A 13,259-nucleotide genomic window follows, 5' to 3' on the forward strand; every position below is an offset into this window, starting at 1 on the left:
TACATTGATAGGTTAATGATAAACTACATCAAATCTAATTAAAGCGTACGGTCGGCTTAGCATTGATCTTAAAATAACTAAGTTGGTAATTTCAGCAAATAGGTATGAGCATCATCTGCGTAAATATGGATTTGCAGACAGTGCATCTTAACGAAGTGTGCAAGAAATACAGATACAAATTAAATAATAAGGTGGACAGAGACGAACCCTGGTGATTTCGTATAAAACCCTCACACTGAATGTTTCAGCTAATTCAGTTCTAATTTGCTGGCTGTGATTGTGGAGCCAAAATTTGATCCTGTGTTTCGGTGTGTCAGTGACCCACATTCCCTCATTTTTCTATCAAGGGCTATGCTATTTCAATGCAGATTGATGGCCTCTGTCTATTGTAAAGAGCAGATTTGTCCTTATATTTGCAAGTGGTGTTTCTGCTACTCTGCGAGTTTGAAGCAGACTGGCGGTTGTGTAGCACACTGAAACAAAGTTGTCATTTCTGCTTCAAGGGTTTGCTGGGCTGTGGTAGATTTTCCTAAAGTTGGGTGTAATGACAGCAGTTTGGATTTAATTCCAAAATTCTCTTCACACAAATTCATTCCCAAACATTACATTTTAATGAACATTAGATTATACATACTTACATGCACCATACATACATTAACCAGGTTCCATTCCTAACCTCTGGGACTCACCACCTGTGCTCCTGTACCAGCCCCCTGAGTTCTGTCTCGCTTCCCTCATGGTTGATCTCTCTATATACATCTGTGTGCCCAATTGTTCTGTGAGCTCCTACTCCGTCTCACCCTATTTAATGCCTTATTGCTAAATATTTTGGCACTTTTGTACCTATTCTATGGCTCTTTTTCTTTGTTTGTGCCCGACTGCCCTGTCCTGCTCTGTGTTGTACTTGTTTTGCGCATCTTTCTGCTCCATTTCGGTTCCATCCTTTAACCGTTTCATGCTTTATCACTCAGCTTCTGTTCTATTTCTAACCCTGTTTTGTGCAGCGTTTTGCTCCGTTTTAGGTCTTGCCTAAGCAGCATGTGTGCTGAGCTGCTAGACTTATTCTTTACAATTAAATGGGCTTACAATCTGCCGACAGTATACTATTAGTTGTTTTCATTGTCCTTCTTATTTGCAATCTTTTGATTGCTTAGCTCCCATAGCCTTCACTTACATTCTTTTTCTTGCTAGTCTTTGTTTTTCCTCTTCTTTTTGCAATACACAATTTTTTTAATTTTGTAAGCATTTTGGTATTATTCCTAGACATGTAATGTGATTTCCTACTTTTAACACAGGCAAACAGCTTCTTAGTTATGTTGCTTTCACAATGCCTGCAGTCTCAATTGATGCGTTAGTTACTTACAGCCACAACTGCACTACTCTATTCCGTGCCAAACCACTCTATGACACATGGCCCACTCTACTCCACGCCACTCCACTTTATGCCATGACACTCTACCCTATGTCACTCCACTCTAAGCCACTCCAGAGCACTGCACTCCACTCTTCTAACTTTTAGCTGTTCGGAACAGCAGCCACTCTGCTGTACAACATGCCTAAAAGACATAGGCAAAGCCAATAGCTCTCACATAGGCGAGACCTATTGGATTTGCCAAAGCTTGCATTGATGTGCCTTTTTCTAGGTTTGTCCATAATTCTGTACCCTTGCTTTACCACCCTTCCCCCCCCATGCTCCTCACTGGTTTCCAGCAATCCTGCTTCCTGTACCAATCACCGTCTGAGTGCCTTTCAGCCTCACACCTGCGCTCCTCTCCCCTGCCAGGACCGTCTTAATGGTGGCTGCAGCGCAGATCAGATATTACGCAGGTTCCGTCCCTGGGCCCTATATATCACCTGTGCTCCTGCTCCAGGGCTTTGGGTACCTCGCATTTGTTTAGAAAAGAAAATCCTTTTCTTTAGTCTATGTTCTTGGTTCCCTTTGGGCAAGTCCACAAACCCTGGGTACCTTTAGATTGCCCAACATGGGGGGGATAAAAACGCATATTTGACCTTTATTTATTTTTTGGAAAACAAAATTATGACGGCTTGAGCACAGGCTGACCCACATATCAAACAAGCATTGGCAAAGTCAATGTATCGCCTATGTGAGATCTATTTGCTGTGAAAATGTCTTAGTCTTGTTCTATAGCAGTGGCGCTGTGCAGCATGGCTGAAGTTAAGGAAGAAAAAGTGCTATGATATGGCAAGAAGCAAGACAGACAATGGGAGGGAATAAGCAAGACAGACAATGGGAGGGAATGAGCAAGACAGACAATGGGAGGGAATGAGCAAGACAGACAATGGGAGGGAATAAGCAAGACAGACAATGGGAGGGAATAAGCAAGACAGACAATGGGAGGGAATAAGCAAGACAGACAATGGGAGGGAATAAGCAAGACAGACAACGGATGGGTGGGAGGGAAGAAGCAAGACAGACAACGGGAGGGTGGGAGGGAAGAAGCAAGACAGACAACGGGAGGGTGGGAGGGAAGAAGCAAGACAGACAACGGGAGGGTGGGAGGGAAGAAGCAAGACAGACAACGGGAGGGTGGGAGGGAAGAAGCAAGACAGACAACGGGAGGGTGGGAGGGAAGAAACAAGACAGAAAGCGGGAGGGTAGGAGTGAAGAAGCAATACTGACAACAGGAGGGTGGGAGGGAAAAAGCAAGACGGACAACTAAGAATCAAGATGGACAACTAAGAATCAAGACGGACAATTAAGAATCAAGACGGGCAATGAGTGGGCGTGAGGAAAAAAGTAACAAGGACAACTGGATGGTGGGACATTAAGAAGCAATACTGACAGTGGGAGGCTGGGAGGGATAAGCAACACAGACAACAGGGGGAAGAAGATAGAAAGTAGTACCTAAATCTCAGCGGAAGGACGCAAATCAAAATGAAGCCATCAGTACTTGGTCCATGCGACAAACTAAAGAAAAGGAAGTGAAACCGGCACGCACTGACCAATTAGGAGGCATTAAATAAGCATGACAATGACGCCACAGAATGATAAGCAATGGGAGGGCTTCAAGCCCCTTTAAGTAAACAAAATGTATCACAAGCGATAGTGCAAGCGTCGTCTCATGCAAGACATAAAAAGGGCTCAGCACTTGGGGTAGTAGGAAACCCCCTTGCATGAGGAGTTAATTGCTTTTGCACTTTAGATGGCAATCTAGATTTAGACTGGAGATTGTTCCACGCACTCACTGCCTTAAACACTTTCTAATGTTTTTCCTGAGCCTATTCAACCTAATTTAGTTTTATTGGGGCAGCTACCACTAGTAATAAAACATATTTTGTCCATTTCATACTTTACACATACATTATACTGTTGTATTAATGTGAACATTACCATTAAAAAAACAAAATATTGTTTTTTTCTCTAGCTCAGTTAGCAACAAAATTGAGGGTTTCCTTTACGGACAGTGGTCTGAGGCAATGCAGTGGCCAAAACCTCTGTCATGTTAACTGCACTCAAAAAGAGCAAAATGTTTTTATTTTACACATTAGTTTAAATGTAGAGTGTTACAATGTTGCAGTAAGGGGAGCTATTAAGATGAGGAAAGGTAGTTAAAAATACTGCTTAAATAACTAAGTTGGTAGCGTACAATACCATAGCAAAATGGGCCTTCAGGAAAAGACCTAAACTGCTACGGGATTGGTCTACCTAAGACGGTGTCATCTGCCAGCTTAGTGGCTAATTGGAAAAAGCATTTCTAAGTATAGGAAGTAGTACTAAAGGAGTATTCTTTAGCATACTGTTACATGTCTTTGTGAAACATCCAACTTCCTAAAAATGTAAAAAGGGCACAGTACTTCCGATTTATACTAACTGTACATAACTAGTCAATGAATATTTCCATTTTAGATGTTTTGCGACAACACACACAGACATGAAAAGTACATGAAACAGTACCATAGGAAAACTCTTTTACTCTTCAACAGACTCTAAAATACATTTTTGACTAGGGCACTTTATCAATCTTCAATACAAGAACGTTGCATAGCAAATGATCAGAAGGACTGTGTTAGCTGTAATGAAAATAAAAAATAAACTTTTCCTATGCACGATACCACATTAAAAACCTGAACACAGAATACTGTCATTATAATGATTAATTCTAAAAAAATGTACAAGTGGAACTTAAAGATCACATTTGTTTTTGTGATCTATCGTGGTCAGGGCATAAAAAGAAGTTAAAGAGGTAGAAAAACACGATCCCTACAGACATGAGGCCTACTTAATTTGAGATCTCTCCTATGGATTATTATGGAGATTTTTATGTTTTCCTGTTTTTTTGTATTAACAATTCTGACGCCGTCACCAAAGGCATGTGAATATTGGTAAACGCAAATTAGAACTTGCTAAATACACAATACCTATTAATATACAAATTAAGATAAGTACAAACTCAATTATAAATCAGACAAATAAAGAAAATATTACGGCACACATCTCACTATTCCACACACTGCAATAACGAAGGAGGAAGACTTTTAATAACTCACAATATCTCTTGGTTGTGCCAAACAATCAAGGACTACTGGTGGCCGGTCATAGAAGACCTGACCAGGATAACGGGATGGGTAATTGATTTGGACCCATGCGTTTGCATATTGGGCTTGATTCCACGAGATCCTAGGCGCAAAACAAGTAGGAGGTTCCTGGGACTAGTTCTAGCCAAACGGCGTATTGCGATCCATTGGCTAACTCAACAGGGACCAATAGTGGCGAAGTGGAGAACAGATTTGAGGGAGTGGGCACTGGCTGAAGAAGTGCATAAGTGTAACACCAGGAGAGATCATAAACTACTGGAAGTGCTGCTGGCATGGGGAACAATGATGCAAGAGATAACGGGCACACCACACAATCCACACAAGCAAATGAGGAGGTGGCGCCTTCCACAGGGGGAACGGCCCCGGGACACAGTGGGCAGATATAAAGAGATCCAGTATAGATCATACAAAGTACAGACCTCGAGGTACCCAGACCTGGCGGGGGGGGGGGTGTAGGGGTGGAGTGCGGGTGGGGGGGAGTGGTTAGTTGCAGTTATGATTTTGGGATTGTTTATAAAATGTTAAGGAATGTGGAATAAGAGTCTCCTCCACTGGCTACATCGGTGGTCTAAAGCTTGATTTGTACTGATATGAAACAGTGTTCCACCTCGGCTGAGGTGACAGAGACTAATGCTGATATTTGTATGTAATCTGTTGATATGGAGCAACACCAAAGAAATATTTTTTTTAAAAACTCACAATATCTCTGAAGACTACTGCCCGTAGTCGGTTTATATCCATGTCTTGAAGAAGTCTGTCAAGGTCACGGACAGGGGACATCCCACCCGTCACAATGTCAACAGGACTCTAAATTGAAAAAAGAGACAATTATATGAAATGATGCTGGCAGGCTGGCATAATTACTGTAACATTAAAAAAATGGACAAGAAAATCAATACCTAAAAGGATGCCTTCCGAACCATGGATACCTATCTAAGCCATAAGGAGAAACTGTAAGTATCTACAAAGTGTAAATATGAAATGCAGATAAAGTAAGAGAAACCAAGCATTCGCGTTAAAACAAAAAACTCATGGGAGCTTCCAATCTATTTACAAGGAAAGTGATGCTTTACAGCTCTCGACTACGGCTTCATTATTTCTAATGTGTCACATTTTAAAAGTTTACATTTAAGAGCATTTATTAACTTAAGAACTTTAAGCATGAAGCAACTACAGTGCACACTAATGAAGGAATCATGGTTGAGTAATGTAGCGAAGTTTAAAATAAACACTTGCCTTTACTACAGTCTTTCCTTGCGTTCCTTTCAAGCCTTTTGCATTATCCGTGCTGTACTTAATTTGTGTATGATGCTGGCACTCCAAACAATTCCTTACTGCCACAGCACAGACTGTCACAAAAAGGAAATAACAAGAAGATCACCATTGTAATTAAAGGAGTGGCAGTTACACATGAAAAGTTTAAAGTGTACCTTCTTAATTGTAGCTTGCACATGAAAGATACAACATTTACCAACTTTTCAGACACGTTACAATTTTTCATTTCAGCAAAGCATGAATTCTTGAGACTACTGTAGGGGTACTATGGAATATTGTAATAGTAAACAATCACAGACAATGAACTGGGAATGTTAACAAATCACCTAGAAGACTATCATAACTCAAGAGTTCTACTAAAAACAACTTCTCAAAGCCCAACTGCACCATCCATCAACAAGGCATCTTTCATTAGTCTGGTGCCTATTGTAGATGCCTATATTCTATCCTGACCTATTTTTAGTATATGTGGGCATGACGATTCTTTTGTGTGCAAAGGAATAAAAGAACCGAGTACATGCACGTATGACAAACTGTGTGCACTTGTGACAGATGCTGAAAATGTTGAACCTCTTTCGAGAGGCAATGCAGAACAAAAGTAGCAAAGGTCACTTCTCACTACAATAGTTTCAAGCAATCTATTTTAAGCAGATACTCCATGAAACATCTAATCTGTAAATAACAGGCAAAAACAATGACCATCCAGTACTGATTTCCTCAAAGCCCTCATCTGGAATCCAAAGATACTAGCAACTGTATAATAAAGAAAAATAATAAAGAAAAATACTCCTCCAACAGCTCCAGTTGGCAGACTTACCTAATCGCAGACATTGCCGCAAAATTCCACCTGATGACATGTTCTTCTCAGCTTCAATTTCAGAAAAGCCGAGAGAGCTGGCAAATATTAACACATCAACAAGACTGATTAGCCTCTGGAGGAACGATATAGAAGCTTCAATAGATAGGCCCTGCGTTGGCTCAATGCTCTCCAGTTCATGCTACAGAGGAAATAGGAGACAGTTTGATTCATCTAAATCTGGTATTCCAAAACACAAACGAAATGATGCAATAAATGACCAAAAAGTAAAAACATGTAAAAATAGGTTATTCCTTACAAATGGCAATTGAATGTCTAAAACTCACTCTTCGATGTATGAAAATATATTGTCTAAAATGCCTCCAATTTACAGGCAAAAGATATGTGATGCATCTTCAACTTTAACTATTTTCGGGGTGAGGGATTTTAACAGCTTACTTTTTCTCACATACCTCATTAGGTTTAGGAATCTTCTGTTCCTAAACCAATATTTCTAAACACAGGATCTTTTAAAGCTGGATTATAGAGCTATTTTGTTATCCTCTAGACACCCCTTATTTATTGGACTATTCCCCTCAAATATCCTGGCTCAATATACACTTTGCTCAGGGAACAGGAAGTCTCATATATATTGCAGTTTTACTACACTGAATTTTCGGCACATGCTGCTGAATGTTAAAATTCATTTTGGACTTGAAAGTGATCATAATCCTGTAACCGTCACCAGTTGAAGTGGGGTGCTGGAGCCCTTATGAACTACGGAACACCCTTTGTAACATAATACAAATTATGCTATGGCCTCAAGTCAGCATTTCTGCAACTGCTGGCGATCTCTACTGGGAACTCTACTGTGCAGTGAGACTGAAGGGTGCCTTCATGCACCACAATCAATCCACCTCTTCCATGGAGAATTTAAATGTTTGATCCTCATGACCGCTACTGCCACTTCTGGACAACACCTTGTCCATCAATGGGCCTCCTCTACTGACATCTCAACGCTGTCATGCCACATATCTGAGAAAGGAGGCACCAATCTCAATTTTTGTGCATTGACCCACAACTCTAATCTAGCAATGGGACGCACAACTTACTGTCCGCAGTTTGGCTTTGAAACTACAGTGTTTACTGCGTTCTACATCAGTGCTTCTCACATGGCCCTTATGAGAACCTGATGCCCAGGAGGCTTACTGCAAGAAGGCTAATCGCCTCGGAGATGATCACAGAAGAACCTGCTGCCACAGTGAGCTCTACCTACTCACCAACAGTCTCCCCAGTATATCAGCAGAGAAACACAGGAATAGAAAAGCGGAACTACGATTTCCCATCAGAGCTGGATGGCAGACCCAAAAGTGTATATTCTTCTCGTGAAGTCCAGAGATAAGGAGCAATCTCTGAACCCACATGACCACACCTCACAAATGAAAGGACTTAGACATTTAGATAATTGCAGTTCAGTACATCATTGTTTATTTCTACTCCTTCTAAAAATGGCAAAATCATTGAAACACTGTTTCAAAGCCTTTAAACACATACATTGAGATTAGCAAACAAAGGTGCTGCTAACAGCTCAATTGGGAGCATAAGCATCATTTTAAGTATTACCCATCAAGTTTATGCTAAAACATGAGTAATAGTACACATGTCAAATTCATCACAAAGATACGTTAATTACTCAACACGGCTTACTTTCAGATGACTTAATTAGATTACATTTCCATCTATGCAGCCAGGATCTGGAACAACATCCAGCATCCATCAAGACCACCCCATTGCTGCTCTAATTTAGGAAACCGGTGAAGAAGTACTTCTTTAATGAACACAACATCACAATACACTAACCGTCCACAAACCAACTACCTCCCATATTAATCGGTTACTTTATGCTTTTCTTTGAATCTGTACAGCACTCCCCTGGATTCAGCCTACAGAAGTATCAGATACATACATAGACTGGGGAGAGCATTGTGGGGTTAAAAATGTTTCTAGGAACGATCAAAGCAAAGGTGCTGAAAGGAATGAAACATGCACCAGGCCAGAAGTCAATAGACCCTACAGATGGGCGGAGAGTTTAGAAGAATGACCAAATCAGACACCCACTTGCTGGATAAAGAGAAATCAAGGCTGGGATGCAGACACATACAAGAGCTCCAAATTGAATATACCTAGAAGTATGCTCAGGGAGTTGCCATGGGACAGGGGGAGTAATATGAGACGTGAAACAATCATTGATACTTTTTCCCTACTACTGTGTAAGGTGTATAGCGGAATGGAGAATTATGATCCTGATCAAAGTAACACACAATGTATTGATGCCAACTTGAACTTTATGTCAAATTCAATAAAGTTTGTTATAAAAAATTTTAAAAATCAGTAGTCATGAGTGCTTCTGCATGCTTTTGTGAGGATATTTTAGACCTATTCCTGGTACTAATGTTCTGGTATCAGGACTTTCAGAGAAAACAGGCTTTACAGCAGACTGGAGACAGCTGTTTTTTTTATTTTTATTTATTTATCACAGTGATCTCAACATAGACTGTAAATCAGGTGTGTTGCATCATAATTAGCCAAGTGTAGAAAAACATATACCCTTAGGATCAATACACAGCCTTTCAGCCCACATCCCGGAGGTCGGGCAGCGTTAAGCTGTGGGTCATCATAGGTTAACACAGTGTTTGGGCTTGCATCGTCAAACTTCCAGTGTTGAAATCACATTTTCAAGTGACAAGACAAAGGTAAATGCAAAAAAATAACAATAATAAGAAAGGAAAAAAAAGGAAAGGAAACCCCCCAAGAAAACGCTACAAACTAGAGGTGCCTACCTATCATCAATGTCGCTCTAAACTTGTGATGCATGATCTCTGAGGTGTTGTATAATACACATCGAGTGCCAAACCGCGGTCTCAAATGCGTAACGAACACCAGCTGTAACCACTCCTAGCAAAAGGCCTCTCAACCAATCGTCCCCCCCGGGGGGGTCTTCCGGCACGTCCGCAACGTTACTAGCCACCGACAGGTCCTGACGTCTCCTATAGTCAAGATATAGTCCCCAAAAATTATTGGGCCTGTTTTTGGGAGGCAGAAGCTCGCTATAAGTCTCTGACTGCGTGCAACAATAAGTCAGGTCTCTAATCCACTGTGTCGCCCTGGGTAGGGGCCCCCTCATCCAGCACATGGCCAGTCTCCTCTTCGCCATTAGCATTCCCATGTCCACTAGCCTGCGCTGCGCCCTGGGTAGTACTTTGGAATAACCTAGCAGTGCAAGCGCCGGAGACGGGGCTATCTCCTCCTCAAGGATCCTGCTTAATTCCTGGAACACCTCGCCCCAATAATGACGCCCGGCCGGACATTCCCACGCCAAGTGCATAAACCCTGCATCCTGTGCCTTGCACCGGTCGCATGTCGCTTCCTCATGTAACCCAAACCGATGCAGCCTTTCAGGGGCGTGGTAAACCCTGTTGATGAATTTGAAATGCACTAATCTGTGACTGCCATTCAGGGAGACCGACCACGTGCTAGTGCAGCAGTAACGCCACATGTCATCATAAAGTGCTGCATCTAGGTCGCGTTGCCAGGCCAAGCGTGCCTTGCTGTACCCAGTCACTCTCAGCGATTGCTATCTTATATAGGTTGGAGATCATTTTCCTCGGCGTTTCCGATTTAATGACATAGGTAAGTTCTAATGTTTCTGGGGGTTCCTGCAAGTCGTCTCCTACCTGTCCCCGCCACGCCTCTCTAATTCTGTGGTATTGAAAACTCTGCAAACTGGTGGGCTGTATCTCCTGTGTGTGCACCTCCGACAGTGTTTTGAGAGCCCCATCTTTAAACATGTCTCCCGCTGTATGTATACCCAATGCTTTCAGTGCTACCAACACTCCTTTGTCCTTGCATGGGGCTAGCCAGGTCATCCATTCTACAGGCATTAGCGGAGAGTACAAGAGCGCCCCTGCGTGATAGTGCAACAGAGACTGCCAGGCGTGCCTAGGCAAGTTCAATGAGTCTAGCAGGCCCGTGCGTTGATTCGCTGGTTCAAACACAACTGTTGGGAGCAGCAATGGGGCAGCAAATAGAGCTTCGAGCTTCAGGAATGGTGTGTTTTCCCTGTCATGTATCCAGCTATGTAAATGCGCCCCTTGCGCCACTGGATAATATACCTCAAAATCGGGAGCCCCGAGACTACCTAATTGATAAGGGAGGACCAGAATTTTCCATTGCACGCTTGCTTGGCAGCCCAAGCAAATTTTATCATCAGCGACGTGAGCCGAGCGAAAAAACACTTCGGGAGGACCATCGGCACATTCGTAAATAAATACAGCAGCCTTGGTAAGACCACCATCTTCATTATCGATATTCTACCTAGCAAGGACAAGGGCAGCCCCATCCATATGTCAACATTATCCTCCAAATTGGCAATGGCAGTGCCATAATTCTCGCGAAATACCGTCTCAGGGTCTGTGTGTAGTCGAATCCCTAAATAACGCACAGAATCAGTGGTCCATCTCAATGGGTATTCCATCTCAAATTGTTATGTGGAATTGGTGATGGGGAACGCTATTGATTTGTTCCAATTGACCGTCAGGCCTGACAGAGCTCCAAATCGGACCACCGCACGTAAAAACGGCGCTAAATTCTTTTCAGGTTCTCCGACATACAGCAGGGTGTCAGCTGCAAAAGTTGTTATGACTAGGCGGTAAGTGGGGAAATTGAGTCCCCGGTGCGAGTGGTATTCTCGCATCGCACACGCCAGGAGTTCAGCTACCAGTGCATATAGCGTGGGCGACAGAGGACATCCCTGCCGCGTGCCCCTGCGGATCTTAATAGGCTCAGTGACATGATTCCCCAGCTTAATTCGTGCGCACGGATCATTGTAGAGCACAGGCACCATCTGTAGGAATGCCGAGCCCAGCCCCAGCCGCGTAAGTACCGCCCTCAGAAAAGGCCATTCCACAGAGTCGAAGGCCTTCTCCATGTCCAAGAATACTGCCATGGCCTTCGAATCCGGTCTTGTGTGTTGAATGGCACCAAATACCGTACGTAAGTTGTATGCAATGTTCCTGCCTGCCACGAACCCCGCCTGTTCCGGAGCAATCAGCTCCGAGACCAACCTAGTAGCGAGTACCTTAGCGTATATTTTGGTGTCCACATTAAGGAGCGACAATGGTCTATAGGAGCTACACTCCTCTGGGGGCTTATCAGGCTTCGGTATTGCGACTATTAACGCTTCCCTCATTGTGCTTGGCATTTGCCCAGTTTCGCACATGTCCGCGAACAAGGCAGACAAGTGCGGTAGCAGCAGCTCCAGAAATGCCTTATAAAAACTGACCGTTAGGCCTTCTGCTCCAGGAGCACTACTCGCCCTCATCCCTCCCAGGGCGTCTCGAATCTCATCGAACTCTATTGGCTGCAATAAAAATTCATGCTGCGCATTCGATCAGAACGGGAGTTTTATATGCTCCAGATAGTCTAGGATATCCTCCTCGTTTCCCGTGGCTCGTGAAGCGTATAGATCAGAGTAGTATTCCGAAAACCTGTGTGCTATCTCCTCCTCTTCTGTGAGTATAGTACCTTCCTTTGACCTAACAGCTGTGATTGCAACTTTTCGCCGTTGCTGTTTAATCATATTAGCTAGGACAGTCCCCGGCCTGTCCCTCTCCCCATAAGCTCTAGCTATCGCGTATTTACCCAAATGTTTTACCTCCGCATCTGCCTCTACCTGATACTCTGACAGTAGTCCTTTCATTTCTTCCTGAGAGGTGTCAGTGTCTCCTGATAACAGACGTCTCTCACATTCTGCCAGTCGCCGCTCCAATATCGATAGCCTTCGGCGGATCGAGCGGAGAGTCCCAGAGTGTTTACTCATGGCCACACCCCGTATGTAAACCTTAAACGCCTCCCAGACTGTCTGGAAGCTGTCCACCGACCCTATATTTGTTACAAGAAATGTCTCAATTGCTTCATGTATTTCCTCACGGAAATTAGGGTCTTGTAGAGAGTACGGCGGGAACCTCCACGTGAATGGGGGCAGCGCTTTCCGCGGCAGTGTGAGCAACAATAGAATGGGTGAGTGGTCCGAAAGAGTGCGGGGTAGAACCTGGCATTTACGGATCCGAGAGAGCAGCCCCGACGAGGCTAACCAGTAGTCTATTTGTGTGTGTATATTGTGAAAGGCTGAATAATGTGTAAATCCACCTAGCGCTGGGTACAGGCTGCGCCAAACATCAACTAGGTCATCACTAATCAATATCCTATCCAGTTCCCGAGCTGCCTTAGCCTTGTGTCTGACCGGGCCGCCCGAACGGTCCGCCACTGGGCACCTAGTCATAAAAAAGTCCCCTCCCCACAGAGTAGGTATGTCTGGTAACTCTCGTGCTATGTCAGCCAGCTTGCTATAAAACTCGGGGCAGTCATAGTTAGGACCATAAACATTCACAACCAAGATCTCCAAACCTCTACCAGTCAGCTACGATACCACATATCTACCGTCCGGGTCAGATGAGAGATCACTTCGCGTGTATTCAGATTTCGGGTTAACCCATGTCAGCTGCCCACGCGCATGGGACATGAAGCCAGCCGCATTGATCTGCCCCCCCCAGCCCCCTTGCTTTCAGCCTAC

General features: G+C 43.6%; 1 protein-coding gene across 2 annotated transcripts in view; it reads right to left on the reverse strand.

Annotated features, from left to right (window-relative positions):
• The window catches only part of LRBA (LPS responsive beige-like anchor protein), a 2,244,423-nt gene that overhangs the window by 1,744,706 nt on the left and 486,458 nt on the right, over window positions 1–13,259 (reverse strand). For both annotated transcript variants that reach the window (XM_078676915.1, XM_078676916.1), the window contains exons 26-28: window positions 6,650–6,830; window positions 5,794–5,906; window positions 5,257–5,364 (exon numbers count right to left, since the gene is read on the reverse strand). In XM_078676915.1, coding sequence (XP_078533041.1) covers window positions 5,257–5,364; window positions 5,794–5,906; window positions 6,650–6,830 — 402 coding nt within the window. The remainder of the gene's footprint in view (window positions 1–5,256; window positions 5,365–5,793; window positions 5,907–6,649; window positions 6,831–13,259) is intronic.

Source organism: Lissotriton helveticus, chromosome 2_1 (genome assembly GCF_964261635.1).
Source record: "Lissotriton helveticus chromosome 2_1, aLisHel1.1, whole genome shotgun sequence".
NCBI lineage: Eukaryota > Metazoa > Chordata > Amphibia > Caudata > Salamandridae > Lissotriton > Lissotriton helveticus.